Source organism: Danio aesculapii, chromosome 1 (genome assembly GCF_903798145.1).
Source record: "Danio aesculapii chromosome 1, fDanAes4.1, whole genome shotgun sequence".
Taxonomy (NCBI): Eukaryota; Metazoa; Chordata; class Actinopteri; order Cypriniformes; family Danionidae; genus Danio; species Danio aesculapii.
The window spans coordinates 37172741-37193837 of record NC_079435.1 but is presented as its reverse complement, the minus strand read 5'-3'; the positions used below and the strand labels follow the sequence as shown (position 1 = coordinate 37193837).

General features: G+C 33.3%; 1 protein-coding gene across 6 annotated transcripts in view; it reads right to left on the bottom strand.

The window, feature by feature from the left end:
* lrba (LPS responsive beige-like anchor protein) overlaps window positions 1-21097 on the bottom strand; it is a 399767-nt gene continuing 378670 nt past the window's right edge. For 3 of the 6 annotated variants that reach the window (XM_056459670.1, XM_056459695.1, XM_056459688.1), the window contains exons 53-56: window positions 17847-17948; window positions 13373-13569; window positions 4713-4864; window positions 1-1497 (exon numbers count right to left, since the gene is read on the bottom strand). In XM_056459670.1, the coding sequence (XP_056315645.1) occupies window positions 1407-1497; window positions 4713-4864; window positions 13373-13569; window positions 17847-17948 (542 nt within the window). In that variant the 3' untranslated portion in view covers window positions 1-1406. The remainder of the gene's footprint in view (window positions 1498-4712; window positions 4865-13372; window positions 13570-17846; window positions 17949-21097) is intronic. The other 3 variants (XM_056459679.1, XM_056459704.1, XM_056459710.1) reach the window with 1 other exon arrangement.

Below are 21097 nucleotides of genomic sequence, written 5' to 3'. Positions count from 1 at the left end.
TTCGTATTGGTACAAAATGCCACTTTATTGTTTGAGTTCATCACACACATCATACAACGCTCGTTCCAAACTGATTGCCACTCAGCTGGGAAATAACATGAGATAACAGCAATGATAGCGATAACTATTAAAACCAAACAAATGAATCAGACAGCATTCGTCAAAATCACACCTTAGTTAACACAAACCCAGATTTTATTTTTTTTTTTTTTGTAATTTCACAGACCTCTGCTTGCCCTGAGTGTAATTTGTGGGGTTTATACTTTGAGCTGGTTGTGTTATGATCATATTTTAATGTCTGCTTGTTTATTTCCCAATTTCATATTTCATGGTAGCTAGACAGATTGCTTGTACAGCAATAGTATTGCGCTCTGGCCAGATTCAGTCTACATACACCAAGGGTAAAAGCACAATGGTGAAATTTCAAAACGGTTTGATGACGCTTTTCATGGATATGAATATTTTATTCCTCTTCTCTCTCTCCTTTATCACTTTTCCCCAAAAGAAAAAAAATGTGTTTAGTTCTGGAACACTTGATAGATATGGAGCTCACAATAAACAAACATAAAAGATAAAAAGATAGATAGAAACACACCAAATCACCTCTTTCATGAATCACGAGGATGATTCCCATTATTTTCTAAATTGCTCTCCCTTCATATATAGATTCCGCCCCTTCAGTTTATAAAGTGACATCATTACGTGATCACACAAGAGGTCCATTCATCTTTAACAAAACAAAAATCACTGACAATAAAATTGAGAAATGCATTAGAAAAGAGGTCACTTCTCCATTCATAAAGTGAATGTTTAAAGTGGACGCTTTGATATGTTTGTAGACAGCTACCTAATTTACTATATGGATATAAAGCAATAGGAATTTATTTCTCCCAAAAATCGAGGCGGTTTCCTGTTAGCTCCAGGAAGTCAACTAATAGACTATGAAATGTGACATTTAGGGGCGCCTTGACAAAAAAAAAAAAAAAAAAAAAAACACCCACAGCAACTGAGGAGAAAAAAAAAGCTCACCCATCCCAGTTTAAATAAAACAAAAAAAAGTCACCTATCTATAGACACTAGAAAGAAAGAAAGAAAGAAAGAAAGATAGAAAGAAAGAAAGAAAGAAAGAAAGAAAGAAAGAAAGAAAGGCTATTGACCACTCAAACCAGTCTTTTTCACTAGAGCAATGGTGAAAATAGGACTTTGACAGCTAAAAATAGATTTTTTTTCCTCCAAATATTGAGTATATAACCCCAGCCCCTAGGATTTAGATAGTAAGAAATTTCGTAAGATCTACAAAATATAGCAATGCTATCTTGAAAAATAGTTTTGCTTCTTTAAATATGTAGAATACATTCATGACTATTGGTAGTGCCTTTCTGAAGGGTGGCGGGTGTTCCTCTGGGTCAGTATCGTGTCTGGTATTCATGATGCCATCTGTTGAAGTCGTTGTAGAACAGAACGATGCTCCCTGACGCCATGCCAGTGATAATGCATCTGGAAGTGACAGAGAAATATTACACTAATATTTGGATAACAGTGTACATTTATGGGAGACTAAGAATGTTTGTTACACAATTGATTCCAGTTTTTTCTTTTCTTTTTCATCATCTTGGGCTTACAGCTGTGGCATTTTTTTTATTAATGGTCATTCATTTGCTACAGCAATGCACATATCAAATCATACAATTCTGGCAGTTAAAAAGATAACATCCATTCTAAATTTGAAGAATTATTATTATTTTTTAAATTTCTCAAACGTACAGAATACACAATAAATTCCCAGTCTGAAATCTCGCTCATACTATTTTAGAATCTGTTGTCTACTTCATATATACTGTGAGACATACGAAAACGAAACATGCCCTTACTGTATATGGTCATCAACAGAGCCAAGATGCCATCTGGTGGTAATGTTTGATGTTGCGCCCAAACAAAATTTTACTGGAAGTTGATTTTTTGAGGGATCAACTTCAAATTGAATGTAGGTCTAACTTATTTAGCAAAATACATACATAGTATGATATAAATACATATTTAATTCATTGTTTTAGTATCTTAATACAAGAAACTTGCATAACTTATTTCTAATTGAACGTTTTTCACTTCACCAATATTCTGACAAATTTGGTCTTTAAAATGAGACCAAGCACAAATATTCATTAGCACAACTGATTTACACACTGCTAATAATAAGAGATTAGCATATTAGAAGAATCATTTGGCACTTCTTGTACACTCATACCTTTAAACTGTACCATTTGATTCTTGATTTTACTAGACTGAAATAAAATTGACTATAACATTTCAAGAATACATTGTTAACTTGCTCACCCAGATTTTTTTATATCTTTATTAACTATTGCTAAAAATGCACTTTATTTGTAGAGAATTACAAGACCACATTTGTAGACTATTTTTTAAATGTATTTTTTTTTAACGAAAATAAGATTTTTTTAAAAAAAATACCTTTTTTAATTTGTTTTAAAGCACTACTACCACATGGACTGTTGTTTAAGAAAAAATATGAAATTAAAATGGAATGAATGTCAGTTTTACATTTTAGGAGAGCTTTTAAATTTGACCAGTTAACATTACAATGTATAAAATCTAATAATATAATACATAAAATAATAATCATATAATATTTTAGTATGAATGTATAGGGCATTCTAGCAGAAACGTACATTTTCACTTATGGAAAATATGACAGGGCCTGACATTTAAGCTTGTCGCTCTCAAGAAAACTCATACAAAAAAACGGCATAAAATCATACAATTCAATAATAGAACGCATCCTTGATCACTGTCAGCTTCTCTATCAAATGATGTTACTTCCGAGCCTTAAAGGTGTATTGCACGCATTTTATGTTAAATTGAATGCAAACGTGACAGGACTGACCGAAACATGGGGGACAATTGTACATTTATTTGTATTATATATTTGTAGAATTTATTTATAATGTCATGTTTTTGATCAATTGATGTGAATGATAACAACTTTAACTTGTTATTCCTGGAGTTTTTTTTTAGCATAACAAAACTGTTAAAGCTGTATGTTCAATTGGGCTGAGGACAAGGACAATAACAGGGTTTGTACATTTGTAAAGTGTTTTTAATAAAGAACAAAAATCTGAGAACCAAATGAATGACATATTCCTTAACAGAACAACTCACAGAAATCAACCATCAGGCCATTTTAGACATTTTTGGGATGAAATACTTTTTATTCACTGTATTTATGTTTTTATTTCAGGGACAGATAATGTACGTTTTTGGTAAAATGTCCCGTATATATAGCATAGTATAGTATAGTATAATGTTATAGTATGTATGTTTGTACTGTATTGTACGTTTCCTGTGAAATACAATAATTACTATGTAAATTCTTGGATGACAAAAATAGTTATGAGCAAACTTGATTATAACTTTAAACATTAATTTAATTATTACGTAGAATGACAAAAAAATTTATTGGCTAAAACTAGACATAAATTCATAGACTGGGCTTATCCCTTAAAACAAGGCAGGTTGACTAATTATGAAAAATGGAAGTTCGACCCAGAAATATTATATATATATATATATATATATATATATATATATATATATATATATATATATATATATATATATATATATATATATATATATATATATATATATATATATATATATATATATATATATATATATATATATATATATATATATATATATATATATATATATATATATATATATACACACACATACTTATACAGGGATAAACGCTAAGACCTTGACCCATTACTTGACCCATCAAAACAATTCTAACTAGTTATTTCTTAGCCACATATTTTAAATAATGTTCCAAAATAAGCAATCCCATACACCTTTTACCCCAACATAATGTTTTTTTTTTTCAAACGCCAAGCTTTAAAAACGTTAATAAACTAAATGAATGCACATCTGTCCACATCATTGTCCTCACCATTTATGCTCTATAAACACACAGAGAGCTTTTAAACAAATGGGATTGTAAAGAAGCTAATTAAACCACTTTGACAAACAGAGTTTTGCTAAATGTTTTATTGAGATGTACTGTTGGTGATTGGAAGGATGTTGTTCTGACTGGATAGCTTTACATGGGCAAAGAAAAATTAAGACCCATTTAAAACGATTTAAGACCTACAATACAATATTTCAGTGAAATTAAGACTTTTAAAGACCCTTTTAAGATCCTTAGGAATGAAATTTTAGACGTATACAAGGTTAAAAAATTAAAAATTAAACAATTAACTTTTTTCTAATAGCCCAGTATTATCAAGAGGAATTGTGAAATTGTTTTAGTTCTCTTTCCTTGATAAGGGTTTAATAAGGTTTTATTGAGATGTATTGTTGGTGATTTGATGGATGTCGCTCCCTGATTGAGCAGCTTTACTGGGACAAAGCTAAATTAAGACCCCTTTAAAATGATTTTAGACCTACAACATAATATTTCAGTCTATTTAAGACTTTTTAAAGCCTAAAATTTAGTTTTTGAAATTTAAGACACTTTAAAACTTTTTAAGTCCCAACAGACACCCTAATATGTATGTATGTATGTATGCATGTATGCATGTATGTATGTATATATATATTTGTATGTTGTGATTATCCCATCTATTCAGAATGACACAACACTTTCAATACTCAATTGTAGGAACGCAAAATGTGTTTATGGGCTTTACCTTTGGTCATGTGCAATAGCCATGGAGCGTATTCCAGCATCACAGCCTGGGTAAGCGAAGAGCTGTTTGAGGTCGTGAATCTGCCAGACGTTGAGAATTCCTGCATCTCCTCCACACAGCAGATACTGGCCATCTTTACTCAGCAGCATCGCCTGCAGAAAAATACACATACAAACACACAACAGTGAGACCTTCTGTTTAGCACACATATTCAGTATCCTTCATGTATGAGTACATGCTCTTTTGTAAATTCCTGGTAAAACAGTCAAGCAATAATATTTCACTGAATTTTTTGCTTCACAGTAAAAATATAAAATATATAAAATCATAATAAGCAGCTTTACAAAAGGAAAACATGATTCTACTTTATAATTGAATGTAGTCTTGTTATCAGAGCTAAAGTAAGAAGGGAGAGGGATTTGTGTTCCCAGAAGAGAAAAGTTTTCACTTGTCTTTTTAATTATACCAGTGAATCAGCAGTCCACGTGGGCATTAACTAGATTACCACTACAATTAAAACATGTTATTAGGCATTAACTAAGAAATTAAGATTAATTAAGTTTTTGTACTTTTCATTATGAGTTTAGTGATATCAACTAATGTTAACTATTGGAGGTTGTTGATTCCGCTGTAGTGACCACAGATAAATAAGGGACTAACCCGAAGGAAGATTAACAAATTAATGTTACCTATTGCATACTTATTGAACAGTGTTCAGAAAGAACAATAGCTCTTTTAATATTCACAAAATTTCAATCAATATTTCAGCAAAGTAGCCCAGATTAACCTGTCAAAATGTTAATGTTTGAAGTATTGAGATAACCAATTAAGTCCTCAAGCACTTGGAGCTGTAATGAACACTGCATTAATTTCAAAGTGAATATTCTTTTAAAAAAAATCTAAAGTTCAAACAATAAATAATTATTGACTGTATTTTGAACTGTCCTCAACATTAACATTGTGCATGCTCACTGTCACGATATATTGCGTTACTGAATATCAGCTTAAGTCTAATTACAGTTGGTATTTGTATGTAATATGAGCATTACATGAATATCTGTTGCCAAAGCTCTTTTGTTCCTCCATATTGTTTTCTCTTTTTATTCCCAGTGCTTTTTAGGGTTAATCATCGTCTTTTAGGGTTATTTGTGTGGTTATTTCTAAGAAATGTCCATCTAATATTAGATGGATGAATTGTGATGAAAATAATGGCACCTCACTGTACTTTTTTAAAAAACACTTAACTCATTGTTTTTAGTTTCATGGACGTTCACGCAAGCTACATGTGGCGCCGAATAAAAGGTAGATATGATATCATAATAGTTAAAAAATCACTGCGTATATAAAAAGCAATTGCCCCCTGACCCTATAGCAGTCTTTCATGTCCTGTGATGATAAACGACACTGATAAGCGTGTGCTGGTTCAAATGCTCTGGGCTCAGTGAATAAGCTCTTTGTAGCGGGTGATGAACGTCTGGAGCATCCGGCTGGCCGCTGATTACAGGGGTTTACTGACACCCCTGTGGACCTTAGAGCGAGCGTGCCCTGCCAGCGGCGGCCTGGACCAATCAAAATCCACGCAACCCCCGTTCTTTCCCAGCATGCACGGGGCCGAGCTGGCGAACAGTTTGTTTCTGAAAGCGCTACAGCGGTGGTGTCCTGCGGCGAAGGCCAGACAGAGTACGAGATTTATTCTGTTCATCTGGTTTTCTTGTGCGCACATGGGCTGTGTAACACTTTAGAGGTCCCACGAGAAACACAGATAATATAGAACAGCAAACACACTGGAGTCTTTCATTCACTACATCAACACACACACACACACACACACATCTATGCTGTAATGACACAGTGTGCTTGCAAAGTGGTCGTTCATTGTAATTAAATAGACTAAATATATAAGCTTGACTTATTGCATTAACCGGTAATTTTCCTTCACAGGGTTTAATGAATAGTTCAGGTCCTAAAACAGGTGATGCTTACAGCAGAAAGTAGAATGGACAGATAAATTGAGCTAGCTGCCACAAGGGCTAGATTTGATTATAAATCCAAGCAAAATGAATGTAGCAATTTACTTTTTACAGTATGCTGATAGCAAACCCCTATCATTCAACATATATAAATGACGCTTTTGATAGTAAATAAATGCATAAATTACCAAAAATTCATTAGACAATAATGATTAAGTTATATAAAAAACAAATTATATTTGAACAGAATATTATTATTAATATTTATATCTTTTATTTATTTGTTTTCTTACTGAACAAAATAATAACATATAAATATAAAATATCCTGCAATTGTTTAACTAAAAAAGATACATCATATTAAATAAATATTATATAAATAGTGCAATTTATATTTTAAATAATTTCCCCCTGATTTCTGTATTACTGTAAATAGCATCAGCCTATGTCTTGTGTATACTGAGAACCACTGGATCCACTAAGAAATAATTTACAATGATTGTTCAATTTTAGGATTATTTAGTAACAACTGTAATTTTTTATTTGTTTGAATTGTTAATTAACAATAATTAAATATTACATTTAATTTATTAAAATTAATTTGCTGTTAATTTAATTTATAGTCTAGTTTAGTTTTTAGTATGGTTTAGTTTTACAGGTTTGTTTTTTTTATTCATTCGTTCATTCATTTTCTTTTCGGCTAAGTCCCTTTATTAATCTGTGGTTGCCACAGCGGAATGAACCGCCAACTTATCCAGCATATGTTTTATGCAGTGGATGCCCTTTCAGCCGCAACCCAGTACTGGAAAACACCCATACACTCTTTCATTCACAAACACACACTCAAACACTACGACCAATTTACCTTATTCAATTTACCTATAGCGCATGTCTTTGGACTGTGGGGGAAACCAGAGCACCCGGGGGAAACCAGAGCACCCGGAGGAAACCCACACGAACATGGGGAGAACTTGCAAACTCCACACAGAAATGCCAACTGATCCAGCTGGTGCTCGAATCAGTCACCTTCTTGCTGTGAGGCAACAGTGCTAACTACTGAGCCACCGTGCCACCCATTTTCTGTTTTATTCTATTATAAATCTTTCTATATGTCTATTTAATTGTAAACCATTTTTTTTGTTTAGTCTCATCATCACACACTTCAACACCATTCACCATGGTCTTACACTCATCTTTTATGTGATTTGTATCATAATAAGTATTTTTGATTATAATAAATCCACTTTCAAATACATAACTTAAAAAAACAGCCCATCTGTTTTCTCTACAATATTGTATACATTTAGGAGAAAAACTGACTGAGCAATTAAAACAGCATGCACTAAACTCATACATCTACCATAAGCTAAAATTAAAAAAAAAAATTAAACTTTGCTGCTCTTGTCCCTTCACACAGACTCTTCTCCTTCCCCACAAGCAGTGTGATGAGTGAAACAGGCAGAATCAATCACACAGACTGCTCTGCTAGATCCCGCTCCAGCACACTCATACTGCTACAGCAGCTGGTCTATGAGTCTGCTCGCATTTGATCTCTTGATTTGGTTTGGATGTATGTGAGAAGTGTGTTATTAGAGTTCAGGTTACACTGTGGCAAAACCATATGAACACTTTATTTCAGTCATGGTATGAAGTAGAACCTCAGGGTAGACATCTGAGATCTGAATTTTACATAAGGGAAGCCTCACTAGAGACTGTCACATTTCATGACAGCAAGACAATACCAGGGTTCTTACACATTTTCCAAAGTCAAATTTAAAAACTTGATTAAAAAAATAAATAAAAATAATAATAATAATAATAATAATAACATTTAAAACATTTCCAAAACTTTACAAGTATGGCAAGTTACATTTTTACATACAAATACATACTTCATCACATTATATCAGATGCTATTTGCTACAGTATTCTAGACAGTACAGTATTCTAAGGAAAATATTTGATGGCCTTCAAGCCCATTATTGAATTTACTGTCATTTACTCACATCTTTATGTGTCATCTTTCTTTTTAATTTAGACTGTTTAATTTCATGCATTTTTTTTTTACTAATAAAGCTGTAATTTCCATGCATTTTGTTTTGTTTTACTACCTAAACAAAGGGTGTAGACCGCCAGATCATGCTACAGGCACATGCACAAACTTCAGAATTAAAATGTTAGATTAATTAAAGAGTTAAATATAATTACATGTTTGGTAACATATTATGAATTTTTCAAGAACTTTCAAATACTTTATCTAAATCTAAAGCACTTTTCAAATATTGAAAAACACTAATAAAATTCAAGAATTTCCAGCGCCCAAAAGTTTTTCTGTTGAACACAAAAGAATATATCTGTAAATTGTTGGAAAACTATAACCACTGGCTTCTATAGTGTTTGTTTTTCCTCCAATGGAACAAGGTTATTATAGTAATGAAAACAAAACAAAAACTAAAATTGAACAAACATTTTTAATAATAAAAACGAGAGTTTTTTTTTAAACTAGAACTAACTGAAACTCTATTGTGTACATACAAAACTAACTGAAACTAACTAAAATTATAGCAAAAACGTCCTTCGTTTTTATCTTTGTAAATGTATTTAATAAATAAGCCTACTGTTGGCCTTTTAGAAGTAAACCTATTCATTTTGCGATGCCAGTTTTACGTCAGCTACAAAATAACAACTGGACATGACAGCAGCACGATGACAACATTAAACATGACCCGAGCAGACATTTAAAAGCATTAATTAAACACATTTGTGTCCAATAATGAGTTTTATTTCCGTATTAGTGATCGCGATCGTGAATGAATCATTCTTTTTAACTGGATCTTCTAAGTGAACCGGTTGAACTAGTTCACCAAATTGAACTGAATCATTTGAGATGATTCGTGTCTCCAGTAAGCACTTATTTAGAAAGACTTACTTTTTGACATGCTGAGTCATTCAGTTATTAGAACAGTGCACAGAGATCGAATTTGAGAATAGGTGAACTCATAATAATGCGCATGTGTGAAAACTAATCCTGAAACTAAAAAAATCAAAACTAAATCTAAGCAATATCAAAATATAAAAACTAATAGAAACTAGTAAATCTTACTCTAAAAACTAATAAAAACTGACTGAATTTGAAAACAAAAATTTAAAACGAAATAAACACTAAAACTAATGAAAAATTCTAAACTAACCTTGCTATGGAAGTCAATGGTTACAGGTTTCTAACATTTTTCAAAATATCTTCTTTTGTGTTCAACAGAAGAAAGAAACCCACAAGGGTATGGATTCACTTGGGGGTGAGTAAATAGTGAGTAAAATGTAATTTCATTTTTTTGGGTGAACTATCCCTTTAGAAGTCCAAAGCACTCTTAAATGAATCTTCTCAAAATCCCGCAGTTTGAGTTGATTCAAACTCCACTCTGTGACTCGTGCTGTGATTGGATAATAATGTTTGGTCACTGCTGCAACATGAATTTAGTCTTCTGTTCTAATGTGCCTTATTACTTCAAAAGATGTCCAAGATAATATATCAGTACATAATCCAGCATACACGGTGGTCCCTCTGGACCATGTCTGGAAAAGGGTCTGTGAGAAGCAGTGATGTCCAGGTTTCTGAGCGGGTCAGGTCACAATCATAAATCAGTGCTCTCCTCCAGGGCCGCCATTCCACAATGCTCCAAGATGGCCGCCATGACTCAGATATCTGACTTACAGTCAGGCTGTGATTTTAAACAACAGGGTTGTGTTGGATGATGCCCCACTGTGCTTTTTTTCTGCTGATCCACTGATCTGTCTGTGTTAGGTCAGGATATGTCTGGCACAAGTAAAGACTGGATTTATGAAGACTTTAATGCAGTCCATTGCGTATGTGCCGACGGCTCGGGAAATGTCTGCTAAAATGGTTACTAACAGAGAGACGTTCAGTTGTGGGCTCCGGAGAGTCATTCATGCATTATTTCTACTTGTCCAAATTAATGTTCTGTCAAGCCATCAGCATGAAGACTCACTTTAACTGCGGCATCAGACTGTCTCGACGACTCAAACACTCCAACGCAAAACCACATACAGTATACCCTCTAACTGCACAAACACACACTGACACTAAGATGACACTCCATCTGGCATGAGCCAAGTTTCATGTTGTCTGTGTGTTAAAGTTTTTCAAGACTGGCAAGGGAATTTTTACTGGTGACTGTGATCGTTTGCCGATTCACCCAATGATAAAATCAGACCCATTCATTGTCAAAGCGATTTTTTTTAACTCAAAAATGAAATTTCTGCTATTTCTCACCCTCTTTCCAGATGATTTTCTAACACAAACTAAGGTATTTTTGATTAAATGCATTACTTTGGTCACACTGCGACAATACTACCATTAAGAAATTAATTTATATTAAACTTAAAAATATTTTAAATGACAAGTTTATAAAACACACAATTTGTAATGCAAATAAATAATCTTTATTTCCCCTATTAAAACAATCATAGTGTGGCGTAATTAGTATTAGAATACATAGAAGTAGCACAATAGCAAAATTGCATATATTAAACATCTAATTTTTATGAACAAAATGAAAAGATGGAGCCTTGTGCTTATTGTGTTACAACCCAAACAAATAAGGTCTTATTTCCGTCACACTTTATGTTGATGGTCCGTTTGTTGAATTTAAGTTACATTGCATCTACATGCCAACTAATTCTCAATAGATTATAAGTAGACTGTTAGGTTGGGGTTAGTGTAAGTTGAAATGTACTTACAAAGTTTCTTATAGTCAGTTAAATGTCTGTTGAAAGAGCATTATCAACAGATATCAGGCAGACTGTCTACTAATACTCAAATGGACCATCAGAATAAAGTGTTACCCTTATTTCAAATACAGTTTTCTGCAGGCTTCTTTAAGTCTAATTTAAGACTTTTTAAAACTCTTTTAAGACCACTATGAATGAAGTTTTAGACGTATACAGGGCTAAACGCTTAGGATATTTTCTAATGACTCAGTTACAGTGCTTCTGTAAATAGTTTTTGTATTAATAGAAGATCATGTAAAAGGATGTGCTGCTTTAGATTTCTTTCCCTGATTAGAAAAATTTAATTTGGAGCATTTCATGTAAACATGTCTAACAGTTTTAAATTGCAATTAAAAAAAAAATTGTTAATAAAAAAAAGTTACATTTTAAAGTTAAAAGTTAAAAAAAATAATTTAAAAAGTTGTGTCTGCCCTATAGGGTAGCTTTACTTGGACAAAAGAAAATTAAGACCTGTTTAAAATGATTTAAAAACTACAACATAATATTTCAGTGAATTTAAGACTTTTTAAGGCCTGAAATTTTGCTTTTAAAATTTAAGCCATATTAAGACTTTTTAAAACTCTGCCGACAACTTGAAATAAAAGCTTCATTGTTATTAACAGAAACAGCAACAACCAAGACAAACACTTTTATTGTAAAGTCAGAAATAAAATGTCCATTTTACTCCTGCAGGTCTGCAATGTTTGCTCTATAGAACAGGCACCTGCTGCCTCACTTTATAATTGTCTTATGTAGGCCTACAGCTAAACTAAATTGATTTTATTTCTATTAAAAGCAGAGTAGTCTATAACATCGACTGCAGGACCAAGCTTGTGTATATACACTTATACGTAATTTTACTCCTAATTTTAACAACACAAACTGTCAGAATGGTTATGTTTTCTAGGTTTAACCTTTTACTGGGCAAAAAAACATCCCTGACAATGATTACAATTTACCTTAAAAATCAAGTCTTATAGTTCAAAAGTGTAATAACCCCCAATAACACTCCAGGGTTAATGAGTATTCCAACGAGCACCCTAATAAAGGGATAAAGCCATTTTAGAATTATTTAGCTGTATATTTAGATCTATGATACAAAACCTGAAATTAAAATGTAAAATGTTAAAATACTGCTGACTTATCTTTCCTCCTAACAGCAAATATTAGTACAAAAACAAACTAACAAAAATCTGAATATTATTAAATAAAAGCGAGCGATCATGCATTAGAACACATTAGTTAAATAATACAGAAATGTGTTTTGGAGTGAAGCTGCGCCCTCTGCTCTGTCACTGCAGTCTCTGTTTATTGAAAACAAATGGAACCTGGACACGATGAGGAAACTAATCAAGGCCGGTGCAGCAGAGAGCAGGGGAGCGCGTAACAGAGCCGGCCAGTTAAATGGGATGCAGGTGTGGGTATGTGTGTGCAGGACGCAGAGAGAGAGAGAGAAGGGGAGACGCAGAGCTCTGTGAATTTTCCCAGGCCCAACGGAAAGAGAAAGTGATGGAGCGGCAATGAGGAAAAGAGAGCTGGCCGATTTTAGGAGCTCTGCCCGCCAATGACAAATGTGTCCTCTAATGCAGGAGGCCTTGCCGCTGGCCATATCGCTCTCTTTCTCACTCTCAAACCCACACACACATACAGGCTGAGTGGCATATTGTGGCCCTGCAGATCAAAGGACAGATCTGGACCCTGAGGGTTTAGAAGCCAGGAGAGATGGAAAGAGGAAAAGAGGGAGGCCCGTAAGCAAATCATGCCAGCATTTAATCACACTCCAGACAGCTGACATGATAAAACACAGAGGCTGAGAAAAGAAATTCAAAGAGAGAGAGGAGCTAGAAGAACTTCCCACCTTGTTTCCCTGGTTTATGTAGAGTGGTTTAAGATCATGGTTACCTTAATGTTGTCTTCCACCTCCATATGTCCCAATTGCTTTCCGTTGATGCTGAACACACAGAAGTGGCCCTTGTCATAGTAAATGACACAGTGACCCTCAGTGGAGGACAGAACCAGTCGTGGCCGCATACAGCCGTCTGGACCCTCTAGAGTCCTCAACAGGTCACCGTTCATTGAGTGGACCAAACACGGACCCTCTGTTATCAAACACATACAGACAACACAAGGGTCAAACCAAGTCAGAAATACAATTCTTTGACACACCAACGTGTTCATGTCTTCTTTGAGACCTATCACATCTGCTGAAACTAACATAACTGACATATGTACACTGCAAAAAAATGCTTTACTTACTGAAATAGCTAAAAATCATCTAGAAAAGTATTTTCTAGACAGGCAAAACATATTTTTTAAAAAGTATACAAATTAAGTGAGTTTATCTTTAAAACAAGCTAAAAAACATGCCAATGAGGTAAGCAAAATAATCTGATGTCAAAAGGAAAAACAAGGTTATTTTGTTTATTCCATTGACAGATTATTTAGCCTGCTTTTTTATTTTGCTCGTTTTAAGGTATAACACATTAAAGGGGACCTATTATGCCCCTTTGGACAAGATGTAATACAAGTTTCTGATGTCCCTAGAGAGTGTGCGTGAAGTTTCAGCTCAAAATACTCCCAAAATAATTTTTTATAACTCTTTGAAAGTGCCTCTTTTAGGCTTTGATTCTAATTGTGCCATTGGTGTCGCTTTAAATTCAAATGAGATTGTGCTTTTCAAAAGTGGGCGGAGCTACAAATGCCTGTGTCACCATATTGGGAGATTATATAAGTCAGAATTATTAGCCGCGCAGAATTATTAACCCCGCTGTTTACTATTTTCCCCAATTTCTGTTTAACGGAGAGGAGATTTTTATCAACACATTTCTAAACATAAGTTTTAATAACTCATTTTTATTTTATCTTTGCTATGATGACAGTAAATAATATTTTATTAGATATTTTTCAAGACACTTCTATTCATCTTAAAGTGACATTTAAAGGCTTAACTAGATTAATTAGGTTAACTAGGCAAGTTAGGGTAATTAGGCAAGTTATTGTATAATGATGGTTTGTTCTGTAGACTATCGAAAAAAAATAGCTTAAAATGGGTAATAATTTTGACCTTAAAATGGCTTTTAAAAAATTAAAAACTGCTTTTATTCTAGCCAAAATAAAACAAATAAGACTTATTTGAAAAATAATATCAGACATACTGTGAAAATTTCCTTGCTCTGTTAAATATAATTTGGGAAATATTTAAAAAAGAAAAAAAAAGAAAAAAGGGGCTAATAATTCATACTTTAACTGTATATATGTTTCTTTAACCAGATAAAAACCCATTGAGGAGATCAAGATCTCATTTACAAGGATTTTTTGCTCGTCAAGGAAATGCTTCTTGATTTAAGAATGGTTTTATATTTGGACTAGAAATAAGTAAAAAAAATAAAATAAAAAAAAAATACTAAGTAAAGCATTTTTTTGCAGTTCTCAGGGCAAAAAAAGATCTTCTTAGTCATCTTAGTAATTACTACTTTACAGATAATTACAGATAATGGCCAAAAGTAAAAATCTTTACCCTTCATTCAAATATACTGTTATATTTATGTAGAACTTCAAGCATTTTGTACAGAATTTTGTTTGGAGATCATAAACTTTCTGTATGAGTACAGAATTTTATTTGCAAAAAAATGCAAGGAATCATGCTCATTGCTTTGTATAGCTGCTGATACAAAACTAAAGCAATGCCTTAGCTGAATGTATTTAAAGGGCACATAGGTTACCCCTTTTTTCATATTTAATATGAGTATTTTTAATAAGTCTTTTGTGTCCCCAGAATGTGTCTGTAAAGTTTCAGCTCAAAACACCCATCATATTATTTATTATAGCTGTTTGAAATGTCAATATTATAGCTGGAAAAAAAGTTTTTGCTGTTTTTTTGTACTGGCCCTTTAAGGCTAGTCCTCCCGGCCCACCGTTCCCACGTGCCTGTCAGCAATCGCCGCCCTCGGCTGCCTCAGGAAGCAGATCTCATGTAATGTGTGTGAGAAATACTACAGTAAGAACTTTAACAATCAGTATTTGATGCATTTTTTGTGGTGTTGCAACAATGAGTCACACACAATGTCTCGTTTTGCACGCATATGTGGCATGATACTGGTAATCTCCACTGCTGTATGGATATCTGTTATGTTAATGTACAAAATTAACCCGATTTAACGTCCACAAACTGGGATTGAAGCGTCTTCTTTTATAATTGTTCTGACACGCGGCTGTGCTGATTAAGTGAATCTGAAGTGAATCACTGTAATTCATTACACACATGCTCTGTTTTAAAACATTTTAAACTTGTAAAACTCACTCTTGATCACGTTTGATGATGATTGATGAACCTAGCAAACTAAACAGTCCTTTTATTCCCGGTTGCTTTGCGCTCGTCCTCTCTTGTTGAAATGATTATACACGTGACTACTGGACATGTTAATGCGCACAGCTGTCACCACACTCCTACGTAAAGTTGCGGTTGATCTGAAAACCGCTTCAATTGGTCCACAGTTTTTATGTTGTTAAATTAAAAAAAAAAGGACTGGGTGTGTTTATTTCACCCCAATATGACAGTTTTCACACTATACTTACACACATTTCTGTCCAAACAGCTTGAAAAGTAGATTTTTCACCATAGGTGCCCTTTAACGTATACTTTATTTCCTTTGGGCATTTTGTTTTTCTCTTTTTTTTAAATATTATTGTCCAAGGTGTTTAATAATTCTGTCAGTTAAATAGCTTATCCAAGTTTAGAGTTTTCCCTGGAGGTACAATTAAACTTGCATGCTCATTAAAGGCAAATCTTGTGCTAATATTCCCCTCAGACATGACTTTTGGCTAATACCACTCTTATTCTTGTGAAGTCCTAATGGTCAAGCATCACTCAGGGTCATAGCATCATAATTAGCCAATGAAGCTAAAAGAAAGTGAAAAATCTAGAGATGGATGGCAATGTTGCCATAATTACATCCATAAAACCACCTGAGATGCTAATAAATGTGCTTTAATCATAAAACATAAGCTTGGAAAGGCACTTACTTTTTAAGTGAGTTTTTTTTAAACATTCTATTCAGATATGTGACCACAAAACCTTATCTTATGTTGCAGGGGTGTGTTTTTAGCAATAGCCAAAACTTACTTTTATGCCATGATCTATGATGTTACATGGAAAACATTTAGGAAATGTCCTACTGTAAGTATCAAAATGTAATGTTTGATTATTATTATTATGCATTGCTAAGAATGAAATCTGGACAACTTAATTTTCTAACTATTTTATTTATTTTTTTCAAATGTTCAAATATTTGTCAAATATTGTCCTATCCTGACATACAATACATCAATTATTCACTTTCAGATATACAGTCGAAGTTAGAATCATTAGCCCCCCTTTGATTTTTTTCTTTTTTAAATATTTCCCAATTGATGTTTAACAGAGCAAGAAAATTTTCACAGTATGTCTGATAATATTTTTTCTTCTGGGAAAAGTCTTATTTGTTTTATTTGGCTAGAATAAAAGCAGTTTTTAGTTTCTTAAAAAACATTTTTAGGTGAAAATTATCAACCCCTTTAAGCAGTATTTTTTTTTCGATAGTCATCAGCAGTGTTTCCCAACCCTGTTCCTGGAGGCACACCAACAGTACATATTTTGGATGTCTCCCTTTTCTGACCCATTAACTTCAGGTGTTGGAGTCTCTTCTGATGTTATGATAAGTTAATTCAGGTGTGTTTGATTGGGGAGAGGTTGAAAATGTGTACTGTTCGTGTGCCCTCAGGAACAGGGTTGGGAAACACTGGTCTACAGAACAAACCATCTTTATACACTAACTTGCCTTATTAGTCTATTCTGGCCTAGCCTAGTTAACCTAATTAACTGAGTTAAGCCTTTAAATGTCACTTTAAGCTGTATAGAAGTGTTTTGAAAAATATCTAGTCAAATATTATTTACTGTCATCATGGCAAAGATAAAATAAATCAGTTATTAGAAATGAGTTATTAAAAACTATTATGTTTAGAAATGTGTTGACTCAGTTAAACAGAAATTGGGGGAAAAATAAACAGGGGGGCTAATAATTCTGACATCAACTGTATAAATCTCAATTGAAAAAATTACCCTTGTGACTGGTTGTGTGGTCCAGAGTCATATAGGGCATGATTATTTGGCTCAAATATATATATATAATTGAATGTATTGACAACAGGGTAACTTTGTAAAATAGCACTGGGTGTAATTTGTGCATCTTCCCATGCAAAGAAAACAATATTTGACACAGAGAGCAATTATAGCAACAGAAACTAACCAACTATTAAATTATTAAAACAAATACATATGCATTGCAACTAACTAACTGTGTGATGAGTGTTAATGCATGAGTATTTGAGTCTGCTTTACCTCTGCAGCCGCTGATGACCAGTCCCAGCTCTGCACACACACTCGCACACGTCACCTCACAATCATGACCCGTCAGGATCGCCCGGGGCGTCACAAACTCTGCTGGAGAAACACAGAGGTGACAGAACATTATTAATACAATCACAAAAAGAAGTGTTTTATGAAGACCTAGACTGAAAACAATATTCTACACTATAAAGCAGGGAGTAGCTGCACATAGCAACACTGCTGACATTTTACTTATTTACTGTTTGTTGTCTACTGTTAGATAATTAGTGTGTGTAATCATTGAAATCAGACGTCTATCAATCCTGCCACCAATCTTAATTAACATAACGAGCTCTGCTAATACCTGAGTGATTCTACAATCACTCACAAAAACAAGTCACCAGTGTGTAATGTGGTTCAGATAATGTCAAAAATAACAGTTTATGAACTCATGAATTATCTCTCTTTTTTTCTTTAACAAGATTTAAAGTCACACATTTAATTGGTTTAACCTTGCAGCTCTCCTTAAGTCTCTCTATCTCACACACACACACACACACACACACACACACACACACACACACACACACACACACACACACACACACACACACACAGTGTAGATGTATAGGTTTCATTAGGTGGCAAACTTCCTAAATGTCTCAACTTTGAGTTATACCCTACAACTCAGGGGATTAAAGCCTGATGTCGGATTGTGCCCTGAAAAGATCAATAAAACTGATATATTGGTGTATCGTTTAACCTCCCCGTCATCGGCCACCATTTGGTTCGCATTAGGACAACATCTGATTACAATCTAATTCCTATATATACTGTATACTATTTATCTGTATCGTGAACGTGCACTAGAGAGTATCATTTTCCCATAGAGACAGACAATGGATGTTTAAACAGAGCAATCTTCGAAAAAATACATTACTGCAATAATGTTTGGAATTGAAACAGCATCAGATTCAATTAGTTACAAAAATCAGGCTTCATGACAGGGCTGACGTGCATGATTTGGTCACAAGATGGCAGTGTTGTCAACAGAATAGAAGATACTGGATTCCTTCACCGAATGTAGTGAGAAAACACGGGTATGGTTTATAAAACCCTTTTTATTTGAACTCATACAGTACCTACATCATAGCCTCAAATTAAAAATTGCAGGGATAGGAAAAAATTTGAATATTAAATTTGTACAGTAACAGAAATTCACATTATTACGTCTATATTATTTGATAAACAGCAAACAGAGATTATTACATAGACTTTACCCATGTAGTGTCTGCTGCAGAATCTATAGCTCCACGACAAAAGAAAATAGTATGTGATAAGATAAAATATATATATTATATATATATAATATATTATTATAATATATATATAATGTGGTGAGATAAAAAATGTCTTTGCTGGCTGCATACAACAACAAAACACAGATCATGAATTGTGAATTGAGAAGATTCTTTAATAAATCACAAACATTCTTCAATAATGTAATGAACACGGCTTACTGTTTTGAATCATTTTATTAAATCATACCTTTTATTGAATTAATATGTCTCACTCACCCGTGAAAATATTATAGTTAATAAAATTCTAAATTGAAAGTTAATACAATAAATAAATAAATAAATAAATAGATCATGTACTCACTCTCAAGCCAAATCTGTATAAACTTCTTTCTTCTAAATAATAAAAAGTGGTATAAAATAGTATAACAAATCAATGTGGCTGGTGAGTTGCTGGTTCCCATAGACTTGCATATTAAGAATATGCATAATATGAAAGTCATTCAAAATGTATTCACATAGGTTTGGTGAAAAAAATTAGGACCGAATTTTCATATTTGTTTAAATATTTTGGTAGAAAAAAAAATGACAACCAACAAAAATTTTCAACTAAATTTTTCAATTTTTTTGCTTTTCTTGATTTTTCCCTTTTTTTAATTCGTATTTAATATTTTTCTATAACATATAAATTTGGGTGTACTAGTTTTTAAAAGTTATTTTGTTAGATAAGCTCCAGATTTGGCTTCAGTACTGACTAATCTAATGTATATGCACAAATATAAAATTGTATAGCTCTCTTAGCAAAAATATGAATTTAAAAGTTAGATTTGTGAGTGGCTTCACAACAACTCGGTGAATGTCCTTGAGTGGCCCAGCCAGAGCCCAGACCTAAATACTGTAGAACATATCTGGAGAGATCTAAAAATGGGGGTACTGCAAATAGGAATCGGCAAAAATTCCCAAAGACAGGTGTGCCAAGCTTGTGGCTTCATATTCAAAAAGACTTAAGGCTGTAATTGCTGCCAAAGGTGAATCAACAAAGTTTTCAGCAAAGGCTGTGAATACTTATGTACATGTGATTTTTCAGGTTTTTCATTTTAATAAATTTGCAACAATTTCAAAAATATATCTATTTCAAAATCATCTATCTATGTGTGTTTTTTGTTTGTTGTTTTTACAAAATTCTGTGCAAAAGACCCCAAAAATCTGCAGATTCTGTCTGGCCTGAAAAAAAAAAGATTAAAAAAAGTAATAAAAAATTTATAGAAATATAAAACATAAATGTATTATCAAAATCATAATTAATAATAATAATAATTAATACAGTTTGGGTCAATTATGGGGGGCCTTAAAGGGATAGTTCACCCAAAAATGAAAATTCTGTCATAATTTACCTAATAGAATTTCTTTCTTCTGTTGGTGGTAGCTGGCACCCACTGATTTCTATAGTACTTTTTTTCTATTATGGGAGTCAATGGGTGGCAGCAACCATAATAATTTTCAAAATATCAAATTTTGTGTTCAACAGAAGAAGGTTTAAAACCAGCTCCATAAAGAATCACAAATGATGAAGTCATTTTCACTCTAGGTATTCTTGACAGACCTTAATTTTTCTTTTTTAGCTTTGAACTTTCACCCTTTACCTGAAACACAGCCTATACCATTCCATTCTACACGTGACACAAATCCAAAGATTCAGTTTAATTTGACTTTAGATGAATTCTCAGTCTCTTTAATGCCACTGTCAACCATCCAACTACAGTACAGTCATATTTATTTTTAGATGCTCATTACCCAAATCACGATTAGTCATAAATCCTGCTGCATTTGTAAAAGAGCACTTAACAGCATGTAGAGCATCCAAAAACTCCAAATTAGCAAAAGGCAAGGGTGTTTTTGTGAAAGTGTGTGCAGACGGCTTTGATCAGCAGCACAGCCATATGGTTAGGGTGTGCAGGGGAAGCC